Below are 20,224 nucleotides of genomic sequence, written 5' to 3'. Positions count from 1 at the left end.
ATTATAAGATTATAAACAATACCTAGCGTTAATTAAATATGACAATTTGGCAATTCGGTTAAGTTTTCGGGTTAAAAAACATATAAGTCGCCACTCGTACTTAAATTTGATGATTGGCCTGAGCATAGACAACCTCTAGGAGTCTTGCGTTTAACTACTCAAGCATGAGTACACATTCATACTGTGGAATCATTAATATCTTTAGTCCTTGTTGTAATGCTAAAGGTTGTCTGAATATTTGGATGTTCGTTAAAAAGTGCAAAAACCATTGAAGGGATTTTTGAATTTTTACACAGACGGACCTCGGCCTAGTTTAAGAGTAGATTTAGTAGATTTAATGTAAAAGGATATATAATACTTATTCCGAGAATGGTCATACATGCGAACGGTGCCGCGTGTCATCCACAAAGAACTTAGTAACAACCAGCATAATCCCACGTGGAATGTAAATAAGTCAAGAAAATGTTCCAAATGTGTTCGCAAATAACACTGCACGTCATGTTCATTATAACACTACTGTTTGTGCAAATATTCCACGTTCTGTTGCATATTTTATTAGTGTTAATAATGTCGAAACACTTAACCAAATATTAATAATAAGAAATGTACACGTGAAGTACAAATACTGTATAGCTTTTCAATAATGCGTTTACTCTTATTGTTTATCTTCAAATTGGGTATTCGTGGCTCTTTGCTGCGGTTATGTTCATCGTATGAGTCACATAGGTCCCAATTGGTGCTCTTAGCTGGCTATCAATCTTAAGTAAAATCAATTCCTTCTGGAGTTCCACAAGGTTTCCAGTCGGGCCCTCTGTTTTTCCAATATATATCAACGAAATGGACGTACCTAAGGTAGAGGAAACGATGCGCGCCGTCCACCTTAGAAATGTTTTTGCTTAGCTTAGAAAGGTTTTTGCGTCTACAGAAACGTGTGCTGTAGGCGTTTCGTTGGAAAGCTATTCGTATTGTTCCCGCCAGCGACCCCCCCTCCCCCTAGAATAAGCAAGCAATGTCATTCATAGTCTCTCTGCAATTATCTTTCGCCGCAGTACTACTGTTCTAACTACGTGTTGTCATGCATATCGTTGTTTCCGCTAGGCTGAGTGAGCCAATTCTATTAACCGCTAACTGTGTATCTAGGCATCAGGGTTTGTGAGCTGTCACGAGTCGCTGGCACAGAATGTAAGTCTAGCTTGCATTCCGACCTGGGGTATTATGACTCCAGGTTCACTTTGCGTGTTTTCAGCACGCGTTCACGGTGCGTAGTCACGGTGCTTTAACAGATGTATGGGAGAGCTGTCACCCGACCACGCGAACTGTGCACCACCATAGTCGGGAGTGCTGACCCCAACCGACTGCCGGCGAGCTGCCGCCGGGGCCAACCACGTGCACACCACCAACCTCGCTATAGATATTTAAATAAAACATCCGAATTTCAATAGGGAAGATGGTTGGAAGCTTGCACAAGTCTGTCATCCCTCCTTCTAGAAATATTATTGACCTCCACGGTCCTTTTCGCAAAATAGTTTTAAGTTATAACGAAATAAGGAACGATTTTAATATTTTTCTCGCTTCTTTTCAAAGGCAAAACAATATTTTCAAAATAATAAAAAAATATTGTAACAACAATTGTATTTTTTAATGATATAAGTTCTTGGGCATTGTAGTGTGTAACTGGACACAATAAGACTTAACATTTCATATCTCAAGATGGCGAGCACAGTGGAATACCAAACAATACTTTGTAATTCAAGGTGTTGGATGGTGTTTCTACTGTTTAGGGGCTGTCGTATCGCTTACCATCAGGCGAACGGATCATCACTTAAAGCCATAAAAATAATTAATGTTCTAGAATAAGCATCTGTGGTGACGTTGTTTTATGTACAGTCAGCCACAGAAGTACCTGAACAATATGAAAATTTTGAAACGCTTCTACAAATTAACTCCAATCGAAATATTGTTTTCTTTATCTAAAATAATGTGAACCTTTTGAAATTCATTTTTAAACACGATTATTGAAAGTACACAAAAATCTTGTAAATGGAACACTTCAATATACGAAAGTTTCGATTCATCAATATTTCATCCTATTTCCAATCATTATATAGATTCATAGCATTACGCCCTTTTCTCATTTCAGGGGTAGTCAGAGGTGTAACATACCTACATACATAAACTGAAGGAGAGCCTATTGCCAGCTACTTAACACAACTTCAAACGCTGGATTAATCTATGTTTTATATAGTACTAGCGACCCGCCCTGGCTTCGCACGGGTACAATGCTGACTATTTAATGGATGTTATTATTATACATATAAACCTTCCTCTTGAATCACTCTATCTATTAAAAAAAAACCGCATCAAAATCCGTTGCGTAGTTTTAAAGATTTAAGCATACAAAGGGACATAGGGACAGAGAAAGCGACTTTGTTTTATACTATGTAGTGATATTCATTTTTTATTTATGTTTAATATACTTACAACTAATTGTCTCATCTCTGCATCACGCAAAGTTTGACTGTTAGACAATGCCTAAGGCGTTAAGTCCATCTGTATACATCTACTGTGTATAAAGTTTAAATAAATAAATACTGATCGATTCTTTCTTTCTCTTTATTTGTAATATAACTGTAAGCGGCTTGGGTATGAAATACTCTCTAACTGTCTGTACCTGCGGCGGCGTCGTGTGACGGGTCGGCCACTTCCCTACAATATGGTTGAGGAGGCCGATGGCTGGCACATGCGTCATACTCGTGAACGGGTGCTGCTTGTGTGGACTGTTCTGCCCATTTCGCTTACATTTCTAATTTCTAATTTCTAATTGCTAGAGGTGCTGGGAGGAAATAATAATAAGGATAATAGGGAAATTTCATGATTTCTGAGAGGGTTGTGCAGTCATATAAAAAATTAAATTAATTTATTCCTTATTTCACGAGCCTATAAATGAACTGCTCTAAACTTTTTTTTGTTTTCACTTCTAACTTTATCATGTACTGTAGTCTTTAGTCTTTAGTCCCTAAACTGATTGAAAAGAGCAACACCAGAGTTTCTTGCCTGTTCTTCTCTGGTGAAAACTTCTTTCCGAACTGGTGGTAGAGTTAATATTGACGGAATCTAAATAATGTATAACATTTTACAGATTGAAATAAATCATTTCATTTCATTTAATTTCATTTCAAAGGGAATTATAATTTTACCATATCACTTAATACGCTTGTCTTAAAAATAACTCTTTATTTAGAAAATACAAAACAAATTGAAAATCACGAAGAAAAATATAAAAGTGTTTAGTTTTTGGACATTTAAATTTAGTCAGGTTATTTATTTGATGGTTACAAAAACTTATAAAAAATGTTTCACATCTACAAAATGATCGAGGCAATCAATCTCAAAGTTCGCTTTTATCGCATTGTTTGTGGTTTAAGATCCTCTCAACAGCGCTGATGACTAGCTTGGCAAACTGTTCGGGCATCTCGTACGCCAGGAAGTGTCCTCCCTCAGATAGAACGTCGACTGCGACGAGGTTCGTGTACTTGGTATTCAATACTGCTGGTGGCATGTAGTAGATTTCATCAGGGGCTTGGACTACCACTATTGGCACCGAGCTTGGTTCACTGCGGGGAAAAATATTACTGGTGTCATTACAATAGTTAGGCAAGATGTTATGGGCAAAATCCAAACAACGAGATTGCAAAAGCAATTTTTGAAAGTTGATTCGACAAATTATGTTTTTTTGTGAGCTCATCGTTGCATAGCACAATGTTTTACGACCAGCTGTCTGATTCAAAATTCCAAAATACTGACTTGATAAATCCCATGTCGTAATTCCTCCAATTGACGGTTTCCGCGTAGATTCTCATGGCAGAAGAGGCCTTGTTAGGAGCCCAATAGATCATGGCGTTGTCTATTAGCTGCTCGGGGTGTAGAGATCGAGACCTCCGCGAGGATCATCGTAGTTGGCGCGGCGGCTGGCCATGGAGATTAGCTGAGCGAACCACGCGAACATGCCTGACGGGGTGTCTGTCACGCAGATACCTGCAACAACGCTTGTTAGAATCATGTATAATCTTATCATTATAGCAGAAACACTAGGTGTTAAACTAGACACTAGTGACCAACCCACACTAGGCCAGCGTGGTGGACTAAGGCATATTCCCTCACAGTAGTAGAGGAGGCCCGTGCCCCTATTATTATACTAGGTGATAGCACTCTTGCAAGCCAAAGTTCTCATATGTAGATGCTTATTTCTCCCGCCAAAGCGTTATTGTTCACTGTTGTGCTCTGATCTTAGAACATATTCAGTGTAATTACGGTTTTAAGCTGTGGTTATTTCGACATCTTTTTCTCTTTTTGCTCTGCTGTCAATGTAATGATTTGATGATGTCACTTACTTTTACGTGTGTTTGAGATATTCTTTACCAATAGATTTTTCAATAACGTAACTTCTTGATGAAAATATTAATCCAAACCAAATTATTCCCTTACCAATAGTATCAGGCTTCGTGGCCTGGAAGTGGAAGTAACCGAACTCCCTCATGAGCCATTGTAGTGTGTCCTTCAGAGGGTATAGACGTCCGGTCAGATCGTTGGGCATCAGAGCTGCAGGGTAGAGGGAGCCCATAGTGATCATGCTAAAGGCTTTGTCTGTCAATGCCATACCAAGGTTGGTGTGCATACCAATGATTTCCTGTGGAACAAGTTTTATTTCAAAATTGCCGTCTCGTCATTCGTATGGCTACGGGCAGATCCACTCACGTAGGTACCTACTATCTTACCCTACCTGACGGTAAGTGTAGACAGAACGTCGACTACGTGAGATGATTATCCCTCACCAGTCGACAATATGCTGGCCTGATCGAAACTAGACGGTACAGTGATTTCGAAACACACATTTCGCGGTACACCTACGTGGGATACTATGGCAGAATTCGCATAAGTACATAGGTTGCTATCAGATAAAAAATTAAAATACCACTATCATATAAATTACAGACTTAGAATTGATACACCAGCTATGAGCCAACACACCTGTGGCATCTGCTACGCTTACCTCTTGGAAGAAGACAACCATAATATCGGCAATATGAGCTCCCCAGTCTCCTCCTTGCACGAAGAACTTATCGTGCCCCAATCTGTTCATCAGTTTCTTGAAGATAACTGCCATTTCTGCACCTCCCAGACCTTGTTTATTAGTGTACTGTAGAGAAAATTAAGAAAGAGCATATTGTATTATCATGAAATACTTAATATTAATACGGAGACATACGTTTTGGGTCATAATTATGTTAAAAGACTTTATATGCACTAACTGATATTGTATTTATTCGGTAATCTATTATATGTGAAATAAAACAATATATAAAGAGGGTATAAGGCTTAATATTTCATTCTACGAACTAATATTAATAATTTCAACTAACTTAAAATTAAGTCAAAAACAACTGTGATCTTTACGACATAAAAAGCTGTCAATTTAGCACATGTTATAATTGTGGACTATGTTAGGTATCACAGGGCGGTGACTTAAAAAACAATGTTAAGGGTCAGGAGGGCCTCCTGCTCTCGACGATTCCCGTGCACTACATCGTTTAGCCCTACAGTGGCTATGTCTCTGGCCGATTTCTTCACAACCATTCGTATTTTTAAAAAAATAAACTTACGTCAGAATAACCGAAACCAATCAAGCTAGGTGCTACGATTTCAAACACGAAGTCTTTGTCTGCAACACCCGCGATGAGGTGGTCGATGGCTTCGTGGAACTCCAGGAAGGACCCCGGGAAACCGTGCAGCAGGAGAAGTGGGATCTTTCTCTTGCCTTCGGGTACCTGTCATTACAAATTGAAAATGCAGTCCTGATTTTACCTAAGTGATTTTTGAAATTATTTTCCTTCTTTAAGGATCGCAAAGTTATATTTCATTGGTATTATTATGTAAGTGTTTGCTCTTTTAATAGCTATTATTTCGTCAGCTACTGTTATTTCAGATATTTCATAAAATATGCTGACTGTGAAAGAAAACACTGGTGCAATTTCGGCATCGAGACCAAACGCAGATCACTTTAGCTCAGGATTAACAAAACCAACATGTGACTTCGCTTTTCTAATTGTTAATTTTTACCTCAGGCACGATCCGGACGAAATGAACGTCAAGACCTTGCATATTGGTGATGAACTGAGGATGTTTGTTGACATACGCCTCCCGTGCCGTGAAGTTATAGTCTCTCGCCCAGTAGTCCAGCCAGTATCCGATGGTGTGAGTGTTCACTCCGTAGTGATACGCAGTGTCGTCCATTGAAGGCACGAATTTACGACGATTCTCCAATCTGTATACTAAGTCATCAATCATCTGCAAATAACAACATTTACTATTTATCCAGTATTGCGAAATATGGGCTTGCAACTGGGTGAACCTGAGGTTACATCCCAGAGCAGATTCTAATAAGTTTCCTGTTTAACGCTAGCAGGATTCCACCCCAAATTTGAGAGATCTATAACATTTGTCTTTTTTCACCAATGTAGGATCGTCCCAAATTTTTCCAGCATATTGCATAAAGGATTTTGATCCTTTGCTCTTATTGGCCGCAGCGTAAATTCCCTGGAGGGATACGGAACTGATAATATTTTTATACAAAGCCTAAGATATAATATTTAATTTGCTATAGTTACATCATACTTTGTTGAATGTGTGCACAATAACTAACAGCTATTTCAAAAAGTTTGATCTTCTATTATAGAATAAGATGGTAAAAGAAATTATTAAAAATTCATAGTCACAAAGTCACACCTCACGGTATAAACTAATAAAAATACGTAATATTATAATATTAACACTTTGAATAGAATCCAGTGATATATTATTGTATTCTTTGTCAATTTTGGGTTATCTTAAATCGGTCATTTCAAATCGGCATGCTATGTTTCAAAAATCTGACTTACGTTGCTACCTACTACTTACGGGCTTCCGAAGCCTTACTTACTATTACTTACGACTTAGCTTCTTGTTGCATTTGGTCAATAGTATGTCTTGGCTTATTTCTTATTACATATAACCTAACCTGTATCTATTACACCTGAAAAGGGTAAAGAGGCGTGACGCTATCATGTACTTACCGCTTTTTCCCATTTAATCTGGAAGGGCCTGATGCTGGTGTCTTCCTCCTTGCCCTCGGGACCCCACCACGTGTCATGGTTCAGACCAGGCACCGTAGTGTAGTCGTACCCCGCCACCGCCGCCACCAAGCCCAACACCAGCCACGAATGCATCATGAGAGAGTCTGCGACTCCTCGCATGCATCACCACCTTTTATATCCATAACAAATTAATATAAAATACGTATCTGTTCCGGTATGCACAGGTGTTCATTTGTTTTAGAGTAAGCAAAAGTCAACATGAAATTGTTTAGCGGTTTAATATTTCGTTTGTACCTAGAAGAATATATTATATTTATTATTTTATATGACGAGACGAGTAGCATGCTCGCCTGATAGGCGATATGAAAGCTCATACACGGGAAAAACATCGATAATTTTGCTTTCTTGTGACATTTTTAGTTATATTTTTCAAATTATTGTAATATTATCTATATTCGAAGTTTGATAATGCTTTTACTTATATGAAATATTACAGAAGAGGAGAAGCGTGCAAAATTAGTTTTCTAATAAAAAATATAATCTTAATCCACTGACTTCAGTATCTATAACCAGAACACTACATCGCTCGTATTTACTTGTTTGACCGCGGAAATAAAATAAATATAAACCTCAATGAAACTAGCGCAAAGTAATAAAAGTAATCAAGTTTACTTTCATTACTTTGCGCTAGTTTTGTATCATCAATCCTAATTAAAGATAATAGAAATAATTTACAGAGTAAAGTCCTACTTGCTAGGTAAAAAACAATATGGCGGCGCATGTTTTTATTTCTTTTTCAAAATGATTAACATTACGAAATTAACATACTATTATCTTATGTCTAAGTGTTGAGCGCAGTGAAGTGCCTCGCAATGCTTTGTAATTCTACGTCCTCGATGGTTTGTCGCTTATATCAGGCGAGTAGCGTGCTCTTGACGTCATGCAGTTATGTAAAAACAAACAATCAAAATAAAATATTATTCTGTTTAAGTATTTCGGAATTATATCTTTACATATCTTACTCTTACTATCTTATCTTACTTCTTACTTCGACTTTCAGAGTTTTCTCCGATTCGAGCTTTTTTGCTCGGGTTTACTGACCACCCGCCCTGACACCTTCAGGAAAGAGCTAATTCAGTCGCCCTGTTGTTCCCCGTGTACGAAAAATGTATCCCCTAACACTCTGCTCAATATAATAGACGTATGGATTGCTGCTTGTTTTTTGGAGGATGTTAATATCCATGGTGGAATTCAATGTGTTAATATATCTGGATAAACTTATTGTCACCATACTAGTTGAACCTATTACTATAGGGAAGACTTGTGTTTGCGTGTTCCATAAATGCCTAATCTCGGTTTTGAATGGGTGGTATTTATTAAGTTTTTCTATTTCCTTTGCTCCTATATTGTAATCAGAAGGTACCGTGACATCTATGAGGTAGGTGAAATTGTTAACTTTATCTAGATATATAAAATCTGGTCTGTTATGTATAACAGTGACACCTGTCTGAATTGGAATTTACCACATTATTTTAGCTGTTTCATTTTCTACTACTTTCGGTTGTGTTTTCGAGCAAGACGCCAATAGATGTATTGTACAAGATTATTGTGTCTATATCTATACTTATAATAAATCTGTAGAGAGGTCAATTCTGTACATGAAATATATTTCCAAAATAACTATCAGGGGGTGATTAGGGATCGATACTGATGCCAAAAATGCAATTTGTAAAATTTTTGTCTGTCTGTCTGTATAACCGTTATAGAAACAAAAACTACTCGACGGATTTTAATGAAACTTGATACAATTATTTATCATACTCCTGTGCTGGTTATACTATACTTTTCATCACGCTACAATGAATAGGAGCAGAGCAGTGAAGGGAAATGTTGGGAAAACGGGAGAAGTTACTCCATTTTTTAAGCTTCCGTCGCGTGTGCAGCCTTAATGGTTAAAGCTACACAGAAATCATGTATGACGGAAATGTTCTCCTTAAAAAAATGTAAAAAATATCTCATCACAGCATATGTCTATCTTTTATGGTTGACTCACAATAACACGTGTAACTCCCGATAGCTTAGCAGTTCGAAGCTTTCTCATTATATTTGTCTACTCTTACGTTTATAACACTCTCAGTCATCCCTAATTAAAAAGTTAACATTATTAAATATTCCATAAAAAGAATCATAGAAATCGGTATAGAAACACCAAAGTTATCCATGAAATACGCTAATAATAAGCCATCATGCGTGAATACTGAATCATGCTATAAGGATTATTTTTGTATATATATAAGGTCGCGAACGCACAGGCAGGCGGCTTGCTTGGCACCTAGAGGCTAGCGAATCACCTAGCGAGTAGCTTCGTAAAACGAACATTCTCGAACGTTCGCGACCGGCTCCATTTTTGAAGTCCGAAATCCACGCGGGCGAAGCTGCGAGCGGAAGCTAGTATGTAATAATTCCCTGCTAGTTTTTCACAACCTGAGATGGTATGCTGCGTTGTTTCGTCTTTAGTAGCACATAGACGACATTTACCATCTATTGGTAACTTGAGGATGTCACGTTGGTGTTGCCGCGTCGTGACTGCCTGATCTTGTATGGCAAATATAGAGGATTCTATTGAGGGAGTGACTTCTTGCTTTTTTATCCATTTGAATGATTGGCCTTTATCTATATTGGCTTGGTCAAGTACTTCCTTGGGAAACTGTCCGTGTAGTGGTTTGTTACGCCATTGCCGATTTTGCTTTTTGATGATAACTTCTTTGATTTCCTTATCTGTATGTTTATTATGATCTAGCTGTAATTCTGTCTGTTTTATTTCTGCTTCTATTATTATTGAATATTTTGCTTTATTTATTCTTTATGATTCTGTTCTTCTATTATGTATTGCTTATATTTGACAATTGGTGCTTTGTACATATTTTCTATATTTATTAATCCTCTTCCCGCTTGTGTTATTGGTAAGTATAATCTTTCTATATCTGCTTTCTGATGATGTGCTTTGCTAATTGTAAGTAACTTTCTTGTTTTTATGTAATTTTTTTTAAAATCCCTGTTTTTTTTAATTTATGACGCAGAATGAGTAAAGCAAAACCGGCATAGCTTAAATATTTAAGGCTTTTACAATATTACGTGATTTAAGATGACTGTTAAGTATTTTTTTTACTCTTTTGAAGTATTCTTTATTAGTTTGTTCCCTAATTATATTATGATCTATCTTGCCTGATTCGTGAACCCCTAAATACTTATATGTATTATTTACTGCTAGTTGATTGAAAGTTTCTCCACTTAAAAGTACGTGACCTTCTCCGACTGTACTGCTAATGCGACCCGAGATAATATGAATAATATTATACTTATCCAATCCAAAACACATTCCATATCTTTAATAAACACTTCTACACTATCAAGTAAAATATTTAAATTGTGCCTATTGTTGGCAAACACTTTTAAGTAATCCATATACAAAGAGTGTTTAATACGGAAACTTTCTTTAAGCTTGTACCCTTTGAGTTTATATTTATTTCATATATACCGTAAAGGATAAATTGCTAGACAGAACAAGAGCGGTGAGAGAGAATCGCCTTGGAAAAATACCGCGTCTAATGCGAATCGGTTCAGTTATTATTGATTCATGAGAGCCTCGGGCCAGCATAATGATTTTCCATGAGGGCATGGTCAATTGCAAAAAACTTTCTGATAATTAGTGGGCATCGATATATATCAAGGATCTTGAGAAGCCATTCGTGCGAGATACTGTCAAAGGCTTTTTTGATAATCTATCAATACCATGCTCAGGTTCTTTTGCATCTGACGTGCATCATCTAATATTGCTTTATTGACCATGAGATGATCTTTGCATCCCTCGGCTCCACGTCGACAACCTCGTTGCTCTATTGCCATTTACTTCTTACTAATATTATAAAGGCGAAAGTTTTTGAAAATGTCTGTCAGAAGTTAATGAAGAAACAGCGGAATGCGTTTTGAAGAAAATTGGCACAGGGGTAGAACATATTTTTTTTGTGCCAGATTTGCACATTTGCTCGACGTCCCGTATTTTAGGCACATTTTAAAATGTCCCGAAGGACAGATTCCGTCCCGTAAATCGATCGATCTACGATTGACAAGTACTCACGCACGCAACGTTCGCATTGTCGCATGCATATCAGTACGACTCAGTTTTTAATAAATTTAATAAAAAGTTTTTAATTACGATTATAATTGTATTGATTGTTACAAATGTGTTAAAACGAATAAATATATTTTAAAGCTGACTCGATTCTCGGAAAATTATTTAAAAAAAAAATTGGAATGTCACAAAATAATTACGTTTCTTATTTGTCCCTGGGTAAAAAACTAAAATCCTGTATTTTTTGCCCATTAAGGTATTTGTCCCTTATAGGCTGAAAAAATCTGGCAACCCTAATGTAGTAACATCCCCCCCCCGAGGCAATTCTTGTGCGCTCGGTCTTCACACCGAATGCACGCCCATGCACGGGGGGACATTATGTCGCGGACCTAGGCACACAATTTGTGATGCCTACACCCCCATGGTAGCAAGTGCACGTGGGGGGTCTGACAGGGACTCGTAGAACAGTTCACCTCCCTTTCCTCTCCGCCCATCCTATTACTTCCCCTTCCTTCCCTCTTCTTTCCCCTCTATTTCTCCTCTTCTTCTCTTCCTCCAGGGCCTCGCAGTCGTTAAGCCGGGGGGTAAGTAGTATCCCATTCGCTCGTTCCCCCGGTGTTGACTGAGGGGTCTGTACTACTAAAAAAAATGTAGTAACATATAGGTTACTTTTCCTATAGTTTGCTTTCATGGGGAATAATGATGTCTCTAATTGTTTTTTTTAATTAGATGGTACTGGCATCGTTGTGTTCTATGGATTTTTGTGCGGGAATGGCGTATCACACGAGCGATATTGCGAGAAACACCAAGTAGAAAATAATATCAATTTTATTCCGATTACTGAGCATCATATATTGCAGCGCCATCTAAGAGCGAGCAACTGAAAAACGAATCGTATCGCGAAAACTTCGGGTTCAAATATTAGTTGCTTATGTGCATGCCAAGGCATGAATATTAATTTTATGTACGACTAACTTGTGCTCGCGGCTTCGGTCCTGTGAAGGAGTTTTCCGGGATAAAATTCCCGCTAAAAAAGTTTCCGATTTAATTACATTTATAGCTCACTATTCTGGTCATAGTGGCTTCCACATAAAAGGGTAGAGATATGTGCTGTCGCGGAATTATATTTAGAACTATTTAAGAAAAGCAATCCTACGGTACATCATCTTTATATTATGACCAAAATCAATCAATACAAAATCCTTATAAATTTAGTGATTCCAAGGTTGTCACTACTGTAGCGGCGTATATAGATGAACGCCGCTGTAGAAGAATAGCTGCTTGCGTTCCTCTATGGAAGAGGAAGATTTCTATTCAGGCAGATGTTGCTTGTGACCGGCCGCGGCCCCTCCGACGGTTCCTATTCGGAGGTGGTAAATATGCTGCGCAAATTCTACTATCGCAAGCCAGTATCGTCTGTCGCCATCTATCGTGATTACTGTGTGATATTACTACAGTTGTGTCAACGCATCGATCATCTTGCAGTTCCGGCGATATTGATCAGATGGCAGTGAATGCATTGTTTGTACCGCCACATAAATTGTAGCCTATCTACTATTCTGACGTATGACTAATATTATTGTAAAGTTTCATCTAAATCTGTTCAGTAGTTATCTCGTGAAAGAGGAACAAACATACATACAAAAATTCATACATCCATCCTCACAAACTTTCGCATTTATAATATTAGTAGGATATAAAAGTTAATGCATTGTGCCGCGATGTAGTAGCGAAGTATGATTTGAATTATTATTTATTTATATGTGATTAAATTAACGCGATAAACATGCTCCATAATGAAAATAATTAAAATTACTAGGAAAATAAAGCCTTGGTTAGTTGGCGCGATTCCTACTTATAATTAAAATTTAACGTTGTCAGTGCAACAAATTATTTCCATATTTTATTACATGGCTAGGTGCTTGCTTGTTATTTTGTCCAAAATATACTTACCGAGTTATATTGTGGACAAAATATAGAAATTTAAAATGATTATAATTTGTAAAATACTTATTTCCTTGCGTTTGGTAGAACGATATAAAGTTGATGCGTTACACCGCCATCTAGAAGCATTTATAGCAAATTAATCATATAAATGCCCCAGTGGCGTAGTTGTATTGAACGTGCTTTACCTCACCGCTCTGAGGTCTTGGGTTTGAAACCATGTAAAGTGATATTTGAATTTTTCGTTTCACTATGAACGCGGAGTCTGAAATTTGTACCCAGTATGGCGATAGGCACGCCACCTATCATATAATGAGACGGAATACGGCCGAAAAGTGAGGACCCTGTTTGCAATTCTGTCTACCCCTTTTGGGATAAAGTGTCATTGTGTTTGTGTGTAACAACAAGCAATAGTCTGCGGTATATTTACCATGGCCATTACTTGAAGTCTGATCGGTATATAAGGTGGCTATAACGCTATACTGCCATCTAGTGCAAGAATACTAAAACAACTAGTGTAGTAGTGAATATTAGCACGTCCCTTCACCCCATAACCAGGTGTAAAAATGTCTTTTAAATGCTTTATAATAATATTAACTTATGCTCGTGATCCTATCCTTAAAAGTCCTGTTACTAGGAAAAGGAAACATCGGTGTGCGCTTTGGTCTCGCAGTGATGGTTCCGTACAAACTAGTAGCTTAGTGTCTAAGTTTATAAGTTGAAAATCGACTAACTTTGCTCTCTGCGAATTTATTTTTATTTATGTAATCATTATTTTTTGTGCAAACGTCCAATGTTTTTATAGCATTAATTCCGAATTTCAATTAGGAAGTATCTATATTTAATATCTATACTATTAAATACAGCTGAAGAGTTTTTTATTTCAACACGCTCATCTCAGACACTACTAGTTCGAATTGAAAAATTCTTTTAGTATTTAATGGAAAATATCGAGGAAGGCTATATAACATTACGCTATGACTAATAGGAGCGAAGCATTCATGAATAATATTGCAAAAATTGGGAACAATTATTCCTTTTGAGAGCTTGGGTGCGCTGCGTTAATGGTTAAACTTATGAAGCAACCATGTATGACGGAATTGTTCCGCATGAAAAGTAAAAACATATATTATTATAAAACATAGCTGTCTGCCGCATCTGTCTATATGTCTGAACACGATACACTTAACAATTACTACTTGTTTTTCTATGAAATAAGGTATAAAGATAGTTTGAGACCCTGGGAATGACATAAGTATTTTTTTTTCCGGAAAAATATATAGCAGACCTTTTATCTCGGAAACCTTTTTTACGCAGGCGAAGCCGCGAGCAAAGCGCTAGCCTTCTATAATTAATTGCTGTATTTATCGCTTTTGCATGCGGCTCTGCCCGGATGAAAAAGTTTTTTTCAGGATAATCATTTTCCCAGGATAAAAATAGCCTGTAGCATTTAGAAGTAATGTAGCTTCCCGTTAGTGTCAAAAAATCAAAATCGCGTCAGTAGTTTCAGAGATTAGCGTGTTCAAACAAACAAACTCTTTAGCTTTACATATTAGTATAGTTAGATAAAAAAATCAACCCCCTTCAAAAATCTCTAAAAACCAGAAGTACATTAACATAACCATAACCAGTATATAAGTACATATTATGTTAAATTATTTTTTATTTTTTAGTGGTTGAAATAAATTTATTTAGTAATTTAATCGCGGTTGTTTATATTAATATTTTCTCCCGACGTTTCGAAGACTGCATCCTTTATGGTCACGGAGCGGACTATAAAGGCAAAGTCTTCTAAAGGACAAGAAGCTCTGGTGTTGCTCTTTTCATAATTAGTTTAGGGCATATTATAAGTAATCAATAGACTCGCTCGATGGCATTGTTGTGTTATACACGCATTATGACTATCACACTCAGATATTTCATCTTTGTCTACACCTGAAAAGGGTAAACAGCGTGATGCTAAGGATATAATATGTTCGTAAGAAGTAGATTCAACTAAACTCAACGCAAAAACACCACTAAAAGTGATGGGAAAGCAAAACTCGCAATTTTGATTACTTGGACGACACACTTATTACAGTTATTCCGATTTGAAAACCACAACACTGAATCTATTAAAAAAAACATTTCTATTGGACTAATCAGGGAACATATTCTTTCCAATTCAAAAAGGAGATTCTAAATCAATTCAAAAATGACTGAGTTTTGTGGTAGCAAACATTAAAAATACTCATCAAATCGAGAACCTCCTCCTTTTTTAGAAATCGTTTAAAACGCAAAAAATAAATATATTTTAACAATAAAACATACCGCCTTCAAAAACCACTAAAAGCTAAAAAATATTTAACATTATCTAACATTATAATATGCAAGTCACTAATTGTTGAGATGGCGACTAGCTAGATAAATACATGAACGAGTGTTCGAAAACAATATTTAATTTTGATTAGGCACCGACTCTAAAATTGGTGATCAGTATAGTATTTTTAGTAATGTTTGAAGGCGGTTTAATGTTTAATTTAAACATAAGAAACATTTACTATTAACACATTAATTATAATGTAACATGTACAATAAAAAAGAGACAAAACATAAAGAAATATAACACAATTATGTAGGTAGGTTAAAGCGATAGCCTAGTTGGTTGTGGAATGGACTGCGGAGACGAATGTTCGCAGGTTCAAATCCCAAGGGCACACACACACAATTATCGCTTGCTTTAACGGTGAAGGAAAACATCGTGAGGAAACTTGCATACCTGAGAAATTCTCGAATTTTCGAGGGTGTGTGAAGTCTACCAACTCGCATTAGGCCAGCGTGGTGGACTATGGCCTAATCCCTCTCAGTAGTAGAGGAGGCCCGTGCTCAACAGTGTGACAATAGGTATATAATACAGGGCTGATATTATTATCTAGGTACATATTGTGCTTACAATAGGAAGTGTCATTCAGCGTAGCATTACTAATATATTATTGAAATTTCCCTTCGCCTAGACATTACTTACATTTGTAAATATCGTCTGTGAGTTCAGGTGCCGCTGCAGTCTATTCATGGTCACTGTGCAATATGCAATCCAATGCATAAATACTCGTATGTCACGTTTTTAGTATTTTAATTTTAAATATTTTTGTATCAACTAGTTGAATACGTGGCGGGACGAAGTTGATTGAGGTCTGCCCTGGACAGAACCTGGGCTATTGCAAAAGGCCTACTCAGCATTGGGTAGATATAAAGGCTGAAGAAGAAGAGATTTTTTGTACATCTAGCTATTCTTTTAATATAAATATATATCGAGAGGAGTATACACTAATAATAGTGCCCTACACTCTTTACCTTAAGACATTAGATATAAGGATAATATTAAGAAATCAATGCGACATTTGAGTTCAATCTCTAGTAGGCATTTTATGTATTGAACTATTTAATGTACAAAGCTTAAGATATTGTTTAAGAGCTTGTACTCAGCTGAGTAAGCGCTGTTAGGTGAACAAAACTTAGCAGTTAAATTAGTCAAATCCGTCACATATTCATGTTAGTATAGTTAGTTGGCTTGGCAGTGACCTACTGCACCTAATGGTAAACAGTGTGGTGTCCAATAGAATGTCGACTGACGAGAAATGATTACCCCTGGCAGTCGACATATTTATGCCGGCCTGTTGTAACGAACTATACACAGGCTGATCCCGGGACGCGACACACTTACGCTATGGCGAGTTTTAGCACTTTGTGTACGGTGTCGCTATCCGGACGGATATAAAATAAATCTTACCACCAGCAAATAAATATTAACCCCCTTATTCATAGACATTTTTATATTGAGATACAACAATATTAGCCAATCACAACGGCCCTATGTCTACGCACTGAGAAGGCTGCCATGCCGTCAGCACTTAGAAACAGACTTGTTATCACAGCTTTACTCCGTCCTTAGATAAAAAACGTCTATGAATAAGATGGTAAGATACTATCTTAAGATGCCGACGTTCATTTGACAGCCTCTCATCTGATATCGTTATTGAGAGCGAAACTGAGTTGTATCTATCAATACAGCCCTAAGTCTAATAATGCTAAATAAATAGATAGATTGTAATGTACTTCATAACACAACACTGCCTTCTTATACCGGCTCGCCAAATAGACTATTGTACCTGATTGTAAGTGGAGTGAGGTCCGCTCAGGGTCGACTGGCGAGTGTTATTCTTCGCCAGGTGACTCAATCAGGGATCAGTTTATATATATCCGGCCTGTTCGAGGCCGGATATATATAGGCCACCAACCTCCAAGGACTGGGCGGGGCTGAAATGGCGTTCATAATGAAGAATCTAATGGAAAGACTGGGATACGATAAGTTCTACGTACAAGGAGGAGATTGGGGTGGTATTATATGTTCAATCATGGCCACGTTCTTCCCAGATGTAAGAGTTTGTGAATTTCAAATATTCGCCTACGTGATCTAAATCATAAGTATTTTACATATTTTCGTTTTCGATCAGGTCGTCATAGTTGTTCAGATTGACGAGAGATAATCTGAAGGTGCAGTGGAGTCGCTTTGCCATGCCTTAAGTAAACAAACAACTTAGTGTTAGCATAATAATCATTATCATACTTTTTGTGAAACACACATAATGAGAAATGGGAGTCCTTTTTTTTAAACGTGCACAGCAAAGTGACCCCAGTGCAAGTGATTTTAAGTGGAGTGGGGTCCAATACAATGTCGACTGACGAGAGATGATTACCCTTCGGCAGTCGACATAATTATGCCGGCCTGTTGGAATCGGATATACACGTGCCGATCTCAGAACGCGACAAACGTATGTGGGCCACTATGGCGGGTTTTAACACCATATGTATGGTTGCTATGCGAGCGTATACAAAATATATCCTACCACCAGAAAAATCTGCCTGTCTAACCGTTCGGGGATGAAGTTTTGATATGTGCGTGTGTTTTATAACTCTATAAATTAATAGTATCATTCGAAAAATGTTTTTTTAGATAATTCTAGGCTACCACACCAATTTCGGTTTTGCGTTTACGAAGGACTCGTTTTCAATGATATCCGTGGGGTCGGTGTAACCGCCAGCTCTCGTGCCGGCCGAGCTGGTCAGCCGTCTCTACCCGCTGCAGTTCTACGTTCAGGAGTTTGGCTACTTCCACATACAAGCTGCTAAACCTGATGCCATTGGTATGTACCACTTGTGACTTCCTCGCCTGAATCCGACTGCAGTTTAAGAGCATTTAATAAGCAGAAGAGATTTTTTGATTTTTGGAGATCTGCCTTTGTTATCACCGGGGGTACCCTCCGAATGGTGTACAAGCGATCCCCCGGCTTAGCAACCACGACAGTCCCTATGAGAAGTTGGTAGGTCCTACCGTTATCACCAAGGGTGTCAGCGGACGGTACGCTGGCGACCCACGGCTATCCGGTCTTAGGGCCTGCGAGGAAGAAGGGAGGGGATAGGGTGAAGGAAGAGAAGACGAAGGAGAAGGAGCCATCTCAGGATAGTTGGAATGGAGAGGGATGGGAAATGTTCGCGAACCCTTATAGGCCTCAATTTGTATTTTGTGACTATGAGGTATACACACTGAAATGTGTGCTTAGAGTTGCGGAAGCAGAAAAGATTTGACTTAATTCTGGAACAAATCCGACTTTAGAATATTAGTATGAATTGTTAGGTTTAAAAACATAACTGTTTTATCCTCAGGTTTATGCGTTGGTAAGTCCCCTGCGAGTATTATGGCATGGTTCCTGCATTTGTTCTCAATCTCCACTGGCAGTGCAAGCAGAGATGATCCTAAGGGAGGCTTGAACATGTTCACACCAGAGCAGCTGATCGACAACATCATGTTATACTGGGTCCCGGAGAAGGTCACTACGTCCATAAGGATCTACGCGGAGACCTTTACCTTTAGAAACCTCGATATGGAATATATCAGGTAAAAAACCTTTTTACACTTTTACTGGTGGGGTAGGTCTCTCATATGTGAGAGTCCGCCTGTGTAGGTACCACGGCAATGTCTATTTCTGCCGCCAAGCAGCAGTGTGTAGTCACTATTGGTTTTTGGTTTGAAGGACATTGTAGCCAGTGTAACTACTGGACATAATGAGACTTAACATCTCATGTCTCAGGATTACGAGAGCAGTGTAATAACAAAAATATTTTGTAGTTCAAGGTGTTGGACGGTGTTTTTGCTTTTTATGGGCGATAATATCGCTTACCATCAGGCGTCTCGTCATTCAAAGCATTAAAAAAACATACACACTGTTTTAATCATTGTGTTATAAGACACAATGAGTTTTACGCTTTTTATCAATTCCCTAAATCATAAACCTTCTTAGTAGTAAAGAAGATCGTTAAGCAGTATGTAATACAGGGCTAATATTATTATGAAAATTTCTTGCAGTGCTCCCACACCAGTGCCAACAGTAGTATTGCAGGCCCTGCGCGAGGTGTTCTACTTCCCCCCAGCAGCTCTGAACACCAAGTTTACTAACTTGGTGGCAGTGGATGTCCTGGACGACTACGGACACTTCCTCGCCATGGAAGCGCCTAAGGTCTTCGTTGATAAAGTCATCAGCGGCCTCCAAAAGATCATTGATTTCAACAAAAATGAATTAAACTGTACTAAATGATGTTGAAAGCAGAAACAATTTATTTACTCCCGCCTAAACTGCTCTTTACAAGCAATCTATTTTGTTTGCCAAGATTCCAAAATATCAAGTCCCGTAAATAGTGCAATAGACGAATAATTGTAGATGGGAGTGTATAATATCTATATACCTAATATATTATTAAAATCAATGTGTGTTAAATTCAATGGACCCCCAATGTTATTAGCAATGCTTCTTGTTATGATAAATGCAGTCAAAAACGCCTGCTATAATGATGGTTTATAACACTACACTGTTGTCCCACGTTAATTATGATGGCCTATTCAACCAATTAATTTTACGTGATGTAGCACAAGCGTTGGTGGTGTAATGGTCAGCATAGTTGCCTTCCAAGCAGTTGATCCGGG

The 20,224-nt window shown here is 37.8% G+C and overlaps 2 protein-coding genes across 2 annotated transcripts; one reads left to right on the top strand and one right to left on the bottom strand.

Annotated features, from left to right (window-relative positions):
• Positions 1–3,217: 3,217 nt before the first annotated feature.
• On the bottom strand, positions 3,218–7,289 carry LOC115449285 (juvenile hormone epoxide hydrolase). Its single transcript, XM_037443137.1, has 7 exons — positions 7,110–7,289; positions 6,118–6,345; positions 5,661–5,825; positions 5,051–5,197; positions 4,486–4,687; positions 3,805–4,035; positions 3,218–3,614 (listed from the first exon to the last, which is right to left on the bottom strand). Exons 1-6 carry the CDS (start codon positions 7,287–7,289, stop codon positions 3,908–3,910), a joined length of 1,050 nt encoding a protein of 349 aa, XP_037299034.1. The 3' UTR covers positions 3,218–3,614; positions 3,805–3,907.
• Positions 7,290–17,507: 10,218 nt separating this feature from the next.
• Positions 17,508–19,838, top strand: LOC119190704 (juvenile hormone epoxide hydrolase-like). Its single transcript, XM_037443134.1, has 5 exons — positions 17,508–17,621; positions 18,200–18,227; positions 18,288–18,389; positions 18,910–19,141; positions 19,610–19,838. Exons 1-5 carry the CDS (start codon positions 17,508–17,510, stop codon positions 19,836–19,838), a joined length of 705 nt encoding a protein of 234 aa, XP_037299031.1.
• The last annotated feature ends 386 nt before the right edge of the window (positions 19,839–20,224 follow it).

This window comes from Manduca sexta, chromosome 5 (genome assembly GCF_014839805.1).
Source record: "Manduca sexta isolate Smith_Timp_Sample1 chromosome 5, JHU_Msex_v1.0, whole genome shotgun sequence".
NCBI lineage: Eukaryota > Metazoa > Arthropoda > Insecta > Lepidoptera > Sphingidae > Manduca > Manduca sexta.
The sequence above is the reverse complement of the archived record's forward strand: the minus strand, read 5'-3'. Positions and strand labels throughout refer to the sequence as shown.

What these genes read in the sequence shown, in the direction of transcription:
- LOC115449285 (XM_037443137.1), bottom strand. Translation starts at nt 7,289, where the DNA reads ATGCGAGGAGTCGCAGACTCTCTCATGATGCATTCGTGGCTGGTGTTG. An exon ending in AGATTAAATGGGAAAAAGCG is followed by an intron (nt 6,346 to 7,109) that starts GTAAGTACATGA and finishes TGTTATTTGCAG; the next exon opens with ATGATTGATGACTTAGTATA. An exon ending in CACGAAGCCTGATACTATTG is followed by an intron (nt 4,036 to 4,485) that starts GTAAGGGAATAA and finishes GCGTTGTTGCAG; the next exon opens with GTATCTGCGTGACAGACACC.
- LOC119190704 (XM_037443134.1), top strand. Translation starts at nt 17,508, where the DNA reads ATGGCGTTCATAATGAAGAATCTAATGGAAAGACTGGGATACGATAAG. An exon ending in AGGCTACCACACCAATTTCG is followed by an intron (nt 18,228 to 18,287) that starts GTTTTGCGTTTA and finishes TGTAACCGCCAG; the next exon opens with CTCTCGTGCCGGCCGAGCTG. An exon ending in TGCTAAACCTGATGCCATTG is followed by an intron (nt 18,390 to 18,909) that starts GTATGTACCACT and finishes TTTTATCCTCAG; the next exon opens with GTTTATGCGTTGGTAAGTCC.